Here is a 16,922-nt window from a genome sequence, read left to right as displayed (position 1 = left end):
TGGCTCTTTGGATTCACCCATTTGCTTGTGTATTCCACATGTCATTCCATTGTGGTCCAGGGAAGGTCCCCTGAAGTTCGGGAATAGTGCTGATGAGGCTGTAGCTCACCTGTCTTGAGCATCACTCATTCCCAATACTGAATTCATTTTCACAGGGTGACTCAACACAATTCCTTTCTCTGAATTCGAGATAGTTGTTAACCGTTTCCTTTCTGACTTTTGTGTACTTTCCACTGATATATCTTTAGTATTTTATCCTGCATCTTTGCTTCATGTGGGGGCTTCTATGTTGCTCTATCTTTATGATAAAAATTTTAAAACTTTGTTGATATGCTGAATCTAATTTCTTAGACAGTATCACCACCTTACAGAATTTAAGACCAGCCTTCCTGAGTACTGACTGTCTCTCTTGTGGCTCTTCAGTTTAGATTTGGGGAGCATGTAGATATTAAATCTGATCTCTAGCAGTTTGAGAATTGGTGCCTGCCATGCATATCTGCGTAAAGTTTGCAGCTTAACAGCAGTTTCCTCCAGAAACATGCTGGTTGTGAGAGTCAGGGCAGGCCACTTGCCAGGAATACTGAGAACAGAGCCCAAGCATGCCTCTCTTCTTCTTTTCTCTCTGGTGAACTCCTATTTATCCTTCAAGACCCAATTCAAGAGTCACAGCCTCTGAAAGTCTTGCCCAATACCAGAGGTTATATGACACTCCGCCATGTATCTTTGTTTTTTAATGGCTGTGCTGGGTCTTCGTTGCTTCGTGGGCTTTTCTTTGGTTGTAGCAAGCAGGGATGTCCCTCTAGTCGTGGTGCACAGGCTCCTCATTGTGGTGGTTTCTCTTGTTGCCAAGCATGGGCTCTCGGGCACACAGGCTTCAGAAGTTGCAGTTCCCAGGCTCTGGAGCTGAGGCTCAGTAGCTGTGACACACGGGCTCAGTTGCTCTGTGGCATGTGGGGTCCTCCCGGACCAGGGATTGAGCCAATGCTCCTCCGTTGGCAGGCAGATTCTTTGCCACTGAGCCATCTGGGAAGCCCTGCCCTGTATCTTAATATTTGTACAAATCTCTTTTGTAACTGTTATCATATTTACTGAAGTGTCTCTCCCCTCTGCCCATAGAGCTTAACATTGGGTGCTCACGTTTGACCTTTGTGAATGATTGTTCCTTGAAATCACACTTAGATAATTTCCACAGTTTCAGTGACCATGATGTAGGCACTATCTGTCGTTGGCTGTTATAAATGAACTATGATGTGCCAGAGCTACAGGCATTTAAGTCTCTTTTTTCCTGCCGTTTTTGAAGGTCTAGCATCCTTGAAAAGCTATTACCAAAAGAGCTTGAACACTTTTTTTTTTTTTGCTGAACGCTTCTATGTGTTAGATTCTGTGTAGTTGTTTACATGCAAAGCTGTAGATATTTCTTATTATCTCCATGAAACAGAGGAGAACATAGGGTCTCAGAGGGTCACACAATTAGTAAGTGATAGAAGTAAGAACTAAAGTCAGATTTGCTGCCTCCGGAGCCCAAGTTTTTAATCACTGAAACCTACCCTCACAAAGGAGGATAGATGGCTGGATGGATAGAGAGTTGAAGGAATGAATAAGAGATTGATTGATTGATAATTGACAGGTATATTGATGATGGACTAATAGATAAATTTTTTGTTTGCTTAGTCCCTGATTCATGTCCAACTCTTTTGCGAAACCATGGACTGTAGCCCGCCAGTGTCTTCTGTCCATGGGATTTTCCAGGCAAGAATACTGGAGTGGGTTGCCATTTCCTTCTCCAGGGATCCCACTCAGGGATCAAACACATGTCTCCTGCATTGGCAGGCAGATTCTTTACCACTGAGGCACCAGGGAATCCAGTAGATAAATACCTATGAGTTTAAAATCACTCACCATGAAAGATGCAAATAATTTATTAATCTTCATAATGTTATTGCAGTGCCAGGTGGTACAATGGTAATGAACCTGCCTGTCAATGCAGGAGATGCCGGAAACATGCATTTAGTCCCTAGGTCGAGAAGATCCCCTGGAGTAGGAAATGGTAACCCACTCCAATATTCTTGCCTGGAAAATTCCATGGACAGGGGAACCTGGCAGTCTACAGTCCTTGGGGTTGCAAGGAGTCAGGCATGACTGAGTATGAGCACTATATTGTTGCCTGTATGTAGTTCTATATGTGTAAGATCAAGGGGAAAATTAAGTAGAATTTACTGGGAAATACACCCACAAGGGTTATGATTATCATCGAGAAAATTTAACTGTGCCACCTGGGAAGCTCGATCTATGTTTAACAATATATCAGTTGTTCATACAACATGGAAGATGTAAGTCACAAATAATTGAGAAATACTGTTTCTTTATTTTAGTCTAGAGTTTTAACCTTTTTTTCCCATATTTCATCCAATAACTTTTTACTGGAGTCAAACTAGAGCCATAAAAACACTAAAATAATTTGAGCTTTCCTTTTTCTACTTTGATTAGCCAACTTGCTGATCATAATAAAACAATCAGATGGCTCAAAGGACAGGCAACACTGGTAGAAGCAAAGACATGGGAAATTCTAGATGAGCAGTTTAGGAAAAATTTGCAGTTGGCTTTCATTTGGCATATTCCTCCAGTTCTATTTAATGAAAGACTAAAAAAGCATTCTAAGATGCAGGAGAGTTTTGTGGATTCCCTTATTACCTTTTTTGTTATTGATTTTTTTAAAAAAAGTCTGAGGACTCTTGACTATCTTTAGGTAAAGAGCACAATAAACAGATGGCTGTAGGTTTACTTTTTTTCCCCCTTTTTTTGCTGTGGTTCACCACCTGCCTTAATATAGTGAGACATCAGGTCAAATGAGTTCACTGCCTACAGTACCAAAAGCTCCCTGACTAGCTAGAGAACACGAATCTCAATCAACTTGTCATGTAGTGTGAAGTCTTCACACTGCAGGCGCTTGGCAAAAGACCGCTCTGTCCATGTTGACTGTAAAGTGAAAGTGAAAGTCATTCAGTCGTGTCTGACTCTTTGTGACCCCATGGACTATACAGTGTATGTTCACTGTAAGGGACCAAGTAATCCCTAATCTTGCTTTCCTGAAGTGCCCTCCAAGGTTGTCAGTAAATCAGAAACCTTTTTGAAATTTCCACATGTTTCACAGCCCATAAATCCAAAGTACATAATTGACTTTTGAGCATAAGTCAGGTTTGGAGTTTACTTCTAACTTCATGTTTAAATTTTTAATTTAAAAATGCATAAGGAATTTGAATGTTGAATTTTAAGTGCAAAATGAGTTTTTGGAGGTAGATTAGCATATCTACCTGATTTCAGGCTGAATCCTTGAGGAAGTACCTTGTTAATTGACTCATGTGCCAAACACTTGAACCCAAGAGTGTGTAGGCTCTGACTCTCGGAGCCATTATAACTTTACTCTTTGTCTGATGGTTAAAAAGAAATGTAAGCCTACTGCAGGCTTTTAGAGGCAGATGAGACATCATATGGTGAGACCATTGAGTCACAGTCTAGCATTTAGTGGAACTACATCTGCCTCTCCTCACCTGTGGGACTTTGGCTCTGTAAGTTTCATTTGCCTCCGATAGTGGTATGTGCTCTGTAATCTCTAAACTCCCTTGTAAATTCTGAAATCCTTTGATTCTGTAACAGTAGATTGCCTTTATCTGAGAAACCATTATCCTATGCAGTCAAGTGAAAACCTGGCACTCCCCAAATTTACCTGGAAATGTATAGGCAGAGAGATTATTCTCTACATAGTTAAATTACTCAAAATGCTATTTTGAGCTCAAAAGAGGATAATTGATCTTGAATATGTTTGCTTCCCCCTCCCCCCCAAAGAGTGACAGTAATAACATGGAATGGACCTTTTTTCACCTGAGTGACATATTTACTTCTATTTTTGTTTTCTTTTATCTAATGATCTCCTAATAACCTTTCACAAGAATGAAACAAAATACACCCTGTAATTTGGGCTCTCAGCTGGCTCAATGGTAAAGAATCTGCCTGCCAATGCAGGAAATATAGGAGACTCTGGTTTGATCCCTGGGTTGGGAAGATCCTCTGGAGGAGGAAATGGTAACCCACTCCAGTATTCTTACCTGGAGAATCCCATGGACAGAGGAGCATGGCGGGCTACACAGTCCATGGAATCTCAAAGAGTCGGACACAACTGAGCATGCACGCATCCTGTAATTTGTCTTCCACAGTGAAGAATCCATCAGATTCTAAGACTTGGTCTCTAGTATTGCTTTTTCAAAATGCCTGGAGCTGCTAGAGATGGTAAGACTTAGATAAGACTAACTTCTTTCTAACCTTTATTACAGAGATGTGATAGGGAAATTACCTCAATACCTGGTGATCATTCATTCACTCTGCTTGAAGAGTAGACTGGACACGGGAGACACGCTTCACTCTATCACTTTGCTGCTTGCTCGTGTTTTGGCAGAGCGTTTGCATGTTCAGTTGCTTGACCTCTTCTTTACAGCCCTTACCACAACCCACTCAGGATGACACGGTACCCAGATGAAAACAGGGGTGCTGTTACTACAGAACAGGATTGGAAAACCTGTAGGCCAGACTCCGCCTGCTGCCTGTCTTTATAAATTAAGTTTTATTAGAACATAGCCAAGCCCATTTGTTTATGTATTGTCCAAAGCTTGTTTTGTGCCCAGTGGCAGAGTCTGAATCATTGCAACAGAAGCTGAATGGCACACAGAGCCTAAAATACTTACTATCTGATTTCAGCCCCCACCCCGACCCCACAAAAGAAAAGAAAAAAGTTGGAACTTCTTCCTCCATGGAAGAAGACTGAGTATTAAAAGACAGCTAATATTCTTTTTCCATTTCTGCCATGTAGAGAGACCCTAGCTTATGCGTGGGATGCTCAAAATCAACCTGGAGATTCGTTTTTGAGAATGGAGAAAGGAGGGCCTGCTGTCCCTCCGCAGTACTCCTTCAGTAAACTTGCTTTGCCCAACAAAACTTCAGATAGGAAGTGAGCTTCAGGGAGCGCTAGATTGTATTCCCTGGCACTACCTCTAAATGCCATGCAAAGGATGTCCAGTACTAATGATGGAATAAATGACCAGAAACGTTGACTGAGTAGATTTGGCTCTGAGAACAAGGATTGTGTCTCATGTGTCTTGGCTTTGGCCCCATGTGGTGCCTGGTACAGCTGGTTTAGGAGGGCGTGATGGGATTTAACAGTCAGTGTAACCAAAGGTAGGACTGACCTGCTTCTGAAAGGGGCCTAACATAACATGTGCCTGACTGGGAGGTAACCCCACGTCCAGTCTCAGGGGAGCCCAGGACCGTTGCTTTCTCCATCTGGCCCGTTCCTTTATTTTGACTCCTCACCTGCCAAGCCCTTTTTGAACTCTGATGGGCTTACCCTGATGTTCTTCTTCATGAGCACAAGGGCTTCTTGATTTAAAGAATTTTGGTCTATAATTAGTTTAACTAGCTTAATATGACCAGCTCCTCAAACCCAGACATCCTTGTTAAAATGAAAGTTTTGATTCTACAGAACCAGTATCCAAGTTACAGAGACATGACCATGAGAGACCCGCTTTGGTCAGCAACCTTTTGCTCATGGCCATCTCTTGTCTACCATCACTGGAAGCTCTCTTATGAGCCACATCTTATCTGCACTGTAAGATGGCTGTTAGCCGGCATGTTTATCTCCATTGCTAGAACACAAGCTCCTTGAGGACAGGATTCACATCTTTTTTTTTGCTTTGTGGCTCCCACCCAGTGCTATGCACTTCAGTATAGGTGCCTAGCCTTCAATATAGGCTTTCAGGGAAAGTTGTTGAATGATAAAAGAGTAAGTCATTTATGTGTCTGCTGATTTCTTCCCATCTCTCTTCTTTTTCCTCTTTAGCCTGTTCTAGTCCCCTTAGGTCTGCACCGTGTAACTCATCCTCCACTTTTCTACGCAATTCTCCAGTGACCAGTTCATAATCATCTCTCCCTTCTTAATGCATTCATAGTTAGCACCTCATAATTTGGCACTTAATTATTTCTTAATTGATTCATCTGTGCTGTCTTTACTTCCCAGGTAACCTGATGTCCCTACAGGCAAAGAATATGTGTGTATATATATACACACATATAAGTATTTTTTACCAGCTCCCTGTGCGAGCCCCACTCCTCCAACACACACAGTGATTTGAATTTGACAAAGAACAGATTTTCAATAAATATGTGTAAATTAACTGAAAAATGAATTAAGCACTGTCATTACAGTTCAAGAGAGGCAGACTAGAATAAAAAGTAGCCTTCTGATGCTTGATACATCTTAGAAGTATAAAAATTGTGTCATAATTAGTCAACAGCTTTGAAAATTGTCATATAAAAGATGAATAAATTAAGAAAGCCAAACAGGCAAATTGAAAAGGCCTCTTTCCCCTCCTCTTCTCTTTCTATATCTCTCTTTCACTCTCTCTTCTGTTGATTTTGTTGCTGTTGTATAGTTGATTTGGGACTCCATGGTAGCTCCGTGGTAAAGAATCCGCCTGCAATGCAGATGATGCAAGTTCAATCCCTGGGTCAGGAAGATCCCCTGGAGAAGGAAATGTCAACTCACTCCAGTATTCTTGCCTGGGAAATACCATGGACAGAGGAGCTTGGTGGGCCACAGTCCTTGGGGTCCCCAGAGTCAGACCCAACTTGGTGACTAAACCACCAGCACACCACATAGTTGATTTACAGTGTTAGTTTCAGTGCACAGCAAATTGATTCAGTTATACATGTACATACATTCATTCTTTTTCAGATTCTTTTCTCACATAGCTTATCATAGAACCTTAAGTAGAGTCCCCTGTGCTATAGAGTAGGTCCTTCTTGGTCATCTATTTTATATATAGTTGTGTGTGGATATTCATTCCAAGCTCCTGATTTATTCCTTCCCCCACCATTGTTGTTTGTTTTTTTTGCTCTTTTAATTACAAGGTCAATTTGTTTGAGCAACAGACTTAGTTAGGAATCTTTTGCTGTGACCTAGGCCTGGTCCTAGAGCCTGCCTGAATCACATATAGCTGCCAGCTCCTTCCCCACTTGACACCAGTAGTCAGTCCCTTTATGGTTGACATTGAGATCAACTATCCATATATAACATTCTGAAACTGTTTATAAATGTAGTGATATAGTATCTTTTTATGAGCTATTTAATTTACTTTCAAAAAAATCTGATTTTCTGAGTTGGTTTAGTTTTTTGGCAAAGAAAGATTGAAATACATGCTCTTTCCTGTTTTATCCCACAGAATATTTTCCTTTGAGTAGCTTTCATAAACTGTGAGACTGTAGCCCCCTGCTACCACTAGGTGATCTTATTTTAAATCTGGAATTTTGTATTTAAAACAAATAATTTCTTACAAACAAATTCTCTTCTGTACCTCCTTGAACTCTGATCATGGTGTACCAGATGTTAAAGAGGAAAAATGAAAGTTGAGCTCTTGAGAAGATAAAAGTATTTGTGTAATGAGTAATCAGAAATCCTGGGCAGCTAAGCCACCTAACCAGATTACCAGCCAGGCTCTTCTGAACAGCAGGATCTACCAAAGGAGAAGGGGGCACATAGGTGGGTCTTCACCAAAACCTGTGCTTGACCATCCCCGCAGGATGGCAGTTTTGCAGAATGGTTCCTTTCTTTTTTTAAAAAAAAAGTTCACTTTGACAGTTTCTTTTACTTTTTTCCTTTGAATCCTGTAATCACATTGCAACCATACAGAGACTGTGTGTTTCTAGTTTCTTAGCTTCCACTGCTTTAGACAGTGTCAAACAGGATCTCAAGTACCCTAAAACTGTTCCTCTTACAATGAGGTCTTAGTTTTTTTTTTTTTTTTTAATGAAGTCGACCTAGTTTTTCTAACCTTCTTTTCAATAATTAAAAATGTAAAATTCTACCCAGAATCATTTTCTGTGCCAGGGCTTCATCTTAATATTTGACTTGAACTGCAAATCTCTTATTAATACAGCCTTGGTAGGAGGCTCTTACATAGGAGTTAAAGAACCCCAATACATGGGCCATAGTGTTGTTACATTAAATGCTCCAAGGTGCTATATTCAGTTATCTTACTGTGTTTGGTTGGATTTAGACCCAGTGTCAGAGATTTCTTTTTCTACTTACCACCCATAGGTTCTTTCCCCCTTTTGGTATAGGCTTGTATGCCTAATACTTGTGTTAACTTTTTTAACCCTAGCTGTAATATGGTACAGTTTACTCACTGAGTCATCTCAAAATTTTATTCATGTTTCTTTCCCTTAAAAAAAAAAAAAAACTGCTTGAATTTCTAATTTCTATGCTATTCTTGGCTTAGATTTCAATTATCCTTCTAGTCATAGGTAGTAGAGTAGGACTTTTTCTTTTTACTTTAAAGAAGTTCTCATTACATGTCAGATTGGAGCATAAATTAAATTTGAAGGTCAACTCAAAATAGTATTCCTGCCTAGAGAATCCCATGGACAGAGGGCCCTGACAGGTTGCAGTCAATGGGGTCTCAAAGAGTCGGACACGACTGAGCGACGAACATTTTCAAAATTGTTACTGACAAATTTGTCAAAAAATAAGGAATCTCTTTTAAAAATATTCAGAAGAGAGATACCATATTTAATTTGGAGCATATTATTATAGTGACATTCAAGTTTATCCCATATATTTTTTATCATTTAAAGTAATGGATTATATCCTGTTTATGAATTTATTATTGTTCTGCAACCAGAGATGGGATCCTGAAGTTAAGTATAAAAGGAATTTAGCAATTACAAAGTATAATTATAAACAAATGGGCATCATTTTCTTAAGTCTTTCATATAAATCAGTCATGCAAGAGAAGGATGTTTCGTGGATAATCCCCAAGGATTAGAGACACATCAGAAAGTTTCCCAGAAAATGACTCTTTCCAATATACACATTCTTTCCTTCCCTGATAAACTTCCCTGTTCCTCCTCTTCATATAACCGTTTTCTTCCCACAAGTTGGTAAACTTTCAAGCAGGGATCATATCCTGGGGACCTTCATTTCCTCAGCTCCCATCAAGATAGTTGTTGAATTTCAGAATGACCTTGCGTTTTTTCATGGTAGGAAAGGAACCATGGAACTTTTACAAACACTAGTCTCTTTGTTGTCTTGCTTTTCACTGAACACCATCAGAAGCCTGTTTCTTCCATTAAAGATATTGTGTCACAATCATCTGTTAATAAGGGACCACTCCCTCTGTTTGCCCTGGATTAGAGTGAATTCCAGGGCCTGAAAGCTTGATACTGATAGGCATAAAACGGATATACCAATTATATCATTCAGTGGCCAGGCCCTAAAAGAATATTAGGAAGCACATCAACTCAATGAAGTTAAATGGATACTGCCTTTCCTTTCTGTGTTGTCTTTACATTCATCAGAGTCATGTTAATTCAGAATTTGGTTCTTGCACAATGCAGGCCCCTAATAACCCAGAGAGGTAGTTACATGAAGATGGGTACCTAACAACCCCCATCCTCTTTTGTTTTCTCCTAGAAGGTATAACCTACCTTTCTAACCACTACAGTGTTTTCTATAAAATAGTTTTAATTTGGGTCACATGTTGAGCAATTGCTATGTTCCAGTCCCTTGGTGGAGTATTTGTGACCAGCCACTGACAAAGGGAGTCATGGTCCCTGACCCCATGGAGTTTGAGAACCCTAAATGGGCAGTCATCTGTGGGGAAAATGTTGAGTTTTTTTTTTTTTTTTTAAAGCAGTTATAAAGTTTTCAATTATTAAGTGTCTCAAAGCAGTGACAAGTGATTAAATCCCCATGAATGGATTGGAGTAAAATGAGTTTAATCGACTAAACGTCCCATTTTCTAGCACAATCCTAAATAAGTGTTCACTCCTAGACAGTTAAATAAGTCCCATGTGAACCATGGAGTTTTCTCTATCTGACATCAGGAAAGAGCTACTACCAGCCACTTGTTACATACACATTGCCTTGGAAATGTACCTTGTACCTGTCACCATAGCAACACCCCAAGAATGACCTCAGCAACCACTCAAAATCATTCCTACAAAACAAATTATAGCTATAATTAACTCTCCGAATTTACTCTGCAATATAAGTTTGTCCAGACCTCAGTGTTTCTCTGTTACAGGTTAAATGAATGGAATAATCCAGCATGAACCCATCCCTCCCATATTCCATCAAAATTTTCCTCCCAAATAGGAGGTGCTTCGGTGGAAAGTGCAATTCAGTTAAGAGATTATTCCATTGTTACCTCTTCTCAGAATGAGATGAGAATCAACAAATGAGCATGCACTAGTCTTATCGTGCTAGAATTCCATTTCTAAAGGAATAGAGTGGCTTTTTTCCCTAAACAAATGTGAAATGCAGGAGGTGCTGTGAGTCCCTCCCAAGTCCTGAAGCCCGGGATGAGGGGGCCACATGGGATTGAGGCTAATGCAGGTAGAAGCTGTCCACATTGGCCTCTCTTTGGCAGTGAAAGATGCTCATCTAGGCACGTTTTGCCAGTTCCTCCAATTATCTGCAACAGGTCTTCAGTCCTGGTGTAGCTCCTGAGCCACCCAGATCTTCCCGTAGGAGAAGAGAGTTCATATGTCTTTTGTTTGGTTGGAGGGTTTGTTGTTGTTCTGTTTTTCTAGTCTTGTTTTGGGGTGTTCTAGGTTGAATTTTGTTTGACTTGGTCCCAGTTCTAGATAATGTATGTTGCAACTAGCAGACCTTGATACCAGTTCCTTTTGTGTTTTTTTTTTTCTTTTGTTGGACTACATCAGTGAATTGGACCTTTCTTTCCACCATCCAACTGAAGCAAGACAACAAGAATGTCAGACAAGAAGTGCAGTTTGCTTTCAGCTAATTGGAAATGTATGAGAATCTTTAATGACCATTTCCTTGCCTTGAAATATTTTGAAACCTGGGCAATGAATGGACAGAATAGAGCCTAGCAAGCAGCAGGTGCCCAGTATAGGCTAATTGTTAGGTTGATGTTGTTACTATCTGAACTATGCTTATATTGAAAGGTAGCAAAAGAAAGATGAAGGGGGAAAATATTCTTGCAAGTGTGAATGCTTCAGATATTTAGCTACTATCTCAGTAGTGCCCGAGGTTCAGGAAGACATACCACTGACAGTACTTTTAGGGCAGCCTCTGAACTCAGGTCAGTGGCTTTCAGTCGCAGATGTGTATCCTGACTCTCTCTTACTCCAACATGTTTTTCCCAGAGCTCAGTTCCCCTTCTGAATTGGAGAGAGAGACCTGCAAGGTTCTCACGTGCAGTGTGACAGGAAATCTCCCACTTCATATGCTGGTTCTTTCAATTCTGTGCAAAGTGCATGCGCCTGCATGCTAAGTCACTTCCGTCATGTCCAGCTCTTTGTGACTGCATGGACTGTAGTCCTCCAAGCTCCTCTGTCCATGGGGATTCTCCAGGCAAGAATACTGGAGTGGGTCGCCATGCCCTCCTTCAGGGGATCTTGCCATGCCTTCAGGGGATATTCCTGACTCAAGGATCAAACCCACATCTCTTATGTCTCCTGCATTGGCAGGCGGGTTCTTTATCATTAGTGCCACCTGGGAAGCCCTCTGTGCAAAATGCACATTTAAAAACAAAGTGGCAATGCGTGTTCTGTTGAGTTCATCTTCAAGAAGCAGAAAGCCACAATTTCTCTTCCCACTGGAACACATGAACACCTTGTGTACAAGACTTGGTCACTTTCTGTTCTGACCTCTGGATAAGGTGAAGTGAGTAGAAGTGGTTTATTGGGCAGCTTGTTTCTAAACAAGCTTGCCAATGGGAACTGGAAGTTCTCTGATTCCTCTCAATTAAAGTTTTGTAAATGATAGTTAAATAAATGATGATCTTGCAGATTTCAAAATGTATGTTCATTTCAAGTTTTTCAAATTAGTACCTGGTAAATCAGAATACTCCATTATACAGAGTAACCAGTTATATTTACATTTATGGAGTGATGAGCTGGTTTATCTGTAGAATGAGATACAGGCCACCTCCCAGAACATTGACTCATTAACCCCATCAGGCACCTCCAAGACTGTGCCAAGAAATTGCCTCAAATTTGGAATCCAGTCCATTTTTATACTTCTTTCCTGCCTTTCAAGCTCATATTCTCCCAGCCTCTCCCTCCTTTTGTCCCCTAGCTACTTTTATAATAATTAAAAGTATCAGGCTGGTTCCTATCAGTCAGCAGAGAGCTAATTGCCAGCTAGAGCATCATTGATGTGTTTGAGGTAAGGCCACTAGAATACTCATTAGTTGTTTTGTATTAAAAATTTCTAGACTAATACTTTTTTGTCTTAAAGAATTGATACAGCTGCAAAAAGGCGGTAATTTATTTCTTTGTTAAAGCCAGACTTGGCTGTACTGTTTTAGGATCCCATGAATCTTAGAGACTTAATACGGTATTTTTTTCACTACTCAGTTTCAAATTTAACTGTATCATTGATATGGAAACACCACTAGTAAGAAGGATATTTGAATAATGTTAAAACTAACTCTCAGCATAGGAAATCATCCATCCAATCCGCAAATAATCACAAAGTACTATTTGCCAGGCACTCGTTTAGGTAGTAAGGAATAACTGAGGGTGAGACAAAGTCTTTATCCTGGATAGGTCATGTCAACTGAGTATTCCTGCTCTTGCTAAGTTATGCCTCACACCAGACATTCCCTGTTCTGTGTCTCAGAACTCACTCTGTCTTGTTCGTGGGCATAAAGGTACTGAGGATATAGTCTCTTTTGTGTCTATAATGGTTCTACCTTTTCTTTAAATCTTATTCACATGTTAGTTACTTTCTGTATATCCTTTGTAGTTGCATGTTTTGAAATCTTATCTGTGCTCCATCCCTTTCAGGGCCAAAGGGAATATAGGGTCTCTTTGAAATCATGAGGATACCATGTAGAACAGTTATATTTACCTGTTTCTCCTCAGTTATGTGATTTCTCACCAATTATGTGATTCTCACAGTTGCAAATATTTTTGTAATTTTAGAGAATAAAATATAACATTTTTGAAATGACAAAACTCTACTGATAGAGAACATATGTGTGGTTGCCAGGGGTTAGAATTGGGATAAGTAACACAAAGAAGTTTTTCTGATAGCAGAACAATTCTGTATCCTGATTGTCATGGTGACTGCGCAGATCTTTATGTGAAATAACATTTCATAGTTGTATATACCCTCCAAAAATGTGTGTGTGTGTAAAAATTGACGAAATCTAAATAACGTCTGTAGTTTAGTTAATATTATTGGATCAATGTCAGATTCCTGGTTTTGATAATGTACTATGGTCACATAAGATGTTTTGGGGGAAATTAAATAAGGGCACAGGAGAATTCTCTGTAATATTTTTGCAGCTGCTTGTGAGCCTAAAATTATTTCACAGTGAAAAAGCTTTTTTTTTTTTTAATGGAGAAGTGTTATATAAGCAGATAAATTTAAAGTTTAGGTGTGATGATTCTATACACTGGGAATATCTGGCCTTAGATATTGATGCCTCAGTAGCTAGAAATCTTGTGGCTTCACATTAATTGTGAATGACTCAAACTTTGGATAGAGTTGAGGCCATAGTATACTCTTGTCTTATAAGGAAATACATTCCAGGAAAGGACTCTGGTGTTCTGTAAAAAAGAAAAAAAAAAAAAAATGCATCCTGACCTTATGTGTCACTCTCTTATCTGTTTATTTATACAAATAACATTTGTGTAAATAATTCAAAAGCTATTTGCTTAAAACTTCAATCACCAGACCTGCTAAACAAGTAGAGGGCAGGAGACTGATTTAATTCTTTTCTTCTCCCCCTTTACTTTTGGTCTGGGTTCTGTTTGATTGTAAGAGAAGAAATGAGAAATACTGTGAACCGTACCGTCATAGATGGACAACCTTGCTCTGACTTGCGGAAGGTTGACTGCATCTGTCACTTTGTGATTTTCTCTTTCTTTTCTCTTAGGATGCATTGTTTCCCTTCCTTCTCCACCAGCAGGCCATGTGTGATGGTGTCACTGATGTTCTTACTGTGTCTTCCCTCCTCCAGCTATCTTAATGACTTGGACCGCGTTGCCGACCCTGCCTACCTGCCTACGCAACAAGATGTGCTCAGAGTTCGAGTCCCCACCACAGGGATCATCGAATACCCCTTCGACTTACAAAGTGTCATTTTCAGGTAGTAACTGAGTCCATAAAATCCACTTCCAAGCTCTTAAACACCTAGAGCACGTTGGTGAATATATATTGAAATCATGTATAGATTTTAAAACAATAACACCTTTATACCAATTATTATCATTAGATACACAAATGAAGTAATGTGTCCCTGAGAGAGGAAGTAGAAGAAAAATTCATGAACAGGTTTCTTATTTCAGATTAAATCACTTAGAAATCAGTGAAATCAAAATAAGTTGCTTTAAAAATTTAAAACTACATGGTTTTGAAACTGCATTGATTGACCTAGCCTAAATTTACATAGGAAAATAGAATGAAAATTTATTAATTTCTCCTTCACTACTGCTATTCCTTCTGGGTCTTCAGCAGAAGTAGTCTAATTTTTTTCAAGATGAGAAAAAATAAGACTGCTTTCATTTAACCTCTTATTACACAATCACTCAGATGTACTTTTAGTTAGAATACAAGCCACATGGTACATGGAGGAATGAAACCGTGTGAATATGTTTTTGGGTCTAGAAAGTTGAGTTACTTGGAAGAACCCATCCCATTTAAGGCAGCTACATAGAACACAGGGTTGTGAAGTGGGAGTTAATGTAACTTCTACGGTAACTCTGCCATGTTACTCTGATAAGCGGGTCCTTCATCATCGCCTGCAAAGCACTGTGTGTTTTATTCTAATCAGTCTCAGCACCTGCGGTGGCATCTGGCTGCCATACACTACTCTGTTACACATATCCATAAAGAGGGTGACACTTTGGAAAGAACTTCTGAGCATCATTTTTTTCATCAATAAAATGGTTACATTAAATGATCACTAAGTTTCCTTATATCTTCAGCATTCTGGATTAAGTTTTGAGTTCATAGCATTTAGAGATCTTTAATTTGAAACACCACATTTCCATCTGCTTCTAACCTTGCTAGAATATTTTCAGAAAACATGTAGCATTTCATGGAGATTTTCATCTCCTCTTTGCTTTATGATTAGTGAAATCTGAAACCATGTCACTATTCCATCTTGGGAGGTTGTTTCCTTCATTTTGTGCACTAGCTTTTAAAGGACATTTTTTGGTACTTCAATAAAAGTAATGACAGAATAATAGTTTCTTGCTACAATCAAAAGCATCTTATAGAGCTTAGCATGACAGGATTTCAGGGAATGAGGATTTCATATAAATGAACATATTATTCACTCAACACCAGAGAAGAGCCAGCATTTTAATATTTATAAAGACCTAAGAATCTAGTTTTGATGTCTGTAGTTCATAGGTCTCCCTGGATCCATTGTTTTGCCCCTCAGATATCTCTTTCATGAAAACTTCTCAAAACAATCACTGGAACATCCTTGATTTCTTAATGTAGGTTTGACGCTGAGAGCCAGGAAGACACCAAGAACAACTGCAGTCTCAACACACACTTTCAGAACCCACCTCTCAAACTTTTGTACCTAAAACTCTCATTTTCTGAAAATATTTATCTTGTAAACGTTGTGCACATTTTAGTCAACAGTTTGAAGAAACTTTGATTCAATATTAAGTTCTGCTAGATATTTTCATGTGTACATTAGCATTCAAGTTAATTGATGTTGGTTCCTGAGCAATGAGTTAGCACAGAGTTGATGTGTAAGAAACAAATTCTTGAAATAATTCATATGGTGGCTTCTTACAGCATTTTAATTTTATACTCATGACTTCTAGCAGCATAGCAAGTTGATTTGTGCATAAGGCTTATTGCACCATGTTGTCGGCATGATTGCACAAATTATTGTCAATATTGGAAGAAAAAAACAGCCTCAAATGCTTGAAGATCAGTGGGATTGTGTTTGCATTTACTTGAATATTTACACACTCATGTTGAAATGTATGGCATCTTACATCTTTTAAATGCCTTTGATTGACCTAGCCTAAATTCACATAGGAAAACAGAATGAAAATTTATTACTTTCTCCTTCACTACTGCTATTCATTCTGGGTAATACTTTTAGCTTCTGGGTAACATTTCTAGCTTCCTTGAGAAATACATGAAGATCTTCATTCTCATTTTATAGGAAAAGAAACTGAAGACAGTATTTGCCATTAGAGCTGAGCACAAATAAAACTCATTTTATTTCTGACTCTTCTGTGCCTGGTCAAATAAAACACCCTCTTTGCTTGGCTTAGCACAGGATTTCTTTCTTTTCTTTTTTTTTTTTTTTACAAAGTCATAATTTTCATACATGCCAGGTAATTTTTTAGTAACTGCAATGATTTGTTATGTGGAATGTCTTGACTTTGATTTTGGGTAAAAGAAAATTAGTAGATGGTCAATAAATATTAATTGAATTGACTTTGGTGACCATTCTCTTCAGAAAGTATATTTCTTAAGTTTATAAGTAAAGCTATATTTATATTGATGCTTTTCTTTATGTGCTATTAATATAAATGTTATTAACCTTGCAGAATGGTCGATGTAGGGGGCCAGAGGTCAGAGAGAAGAAAATGGATACACTGCTTTGAAAATGTCACCTCTATCATGTTTCTAGTAGCGCTTAGTGAATACGATCAAGTTCTCGTGGAGTCAGACAATGAGGTGAGTGTTCTATGAACAGGCAATGGATTATCATTTTAGTATCTGATACAAATAACTGATAGGGCTTGGGGTAAACTGACTTTATTGCTTTCTTGAGTACTGATTTGAGAATTTTTTAAATAACCCAAAATAACTCTGTTGTACCACTCAGAACAATAAGATGTTTGAGCAGGTCTGTGTG

The 16,922-nt window shown here is 38.9% G+C and overlaps 1 protein-coding gene across 3 annotated transcripts in view; it reads left to right on the top strand.

The window, feature by feature from the left end:
- GNAQ (guanine nucleotide binding protein (G protein), q polypeptide) overlaps window positions 1–16,922 on the top strand; it is a 252,662-nt gene that overhangs the window by 155,911 nt on the left and 79,829 nt on the right. For all 3 annotated transcript variants that reach the window (XM_010851137.1, XM_010851135.1, XM_010851134.1), the window contains exons 4-5: window positions 14,046–14,174; window positions 16,612–16,741. In XM_010851137.1, the coding sequence (XP_010849439.1) occupies window positions 14,046–14,174; window positions 16,612–16,741 (259 nt within the window). The remainder of the gene's footprint in view (window positions 1–14,045; window positions 14,175–16,611; window positions 16,742–16,922) is intronic.

Source organism: Bison bison, unplaced genomic scaffold, assembly GCF_000754665.1.
Source record: "Bison bison bison isolate TAMUID 2011002044 unplaced genomic scaffold, Bison_UMD1.0 scf7180017864298, whole genome shotgun sequence".
Classification (NCBI taxonomy): Eukaryota; Metazoa; Chordata; class Mammalia; order Artiodactyla; family Bovidae; genus Bison; species Bison bison.
The sequence above is the reverse complement of the archived record's forward strand: the minus strand, read 5'-3'. Positions and strand labels throughout refer to the sequence as shown.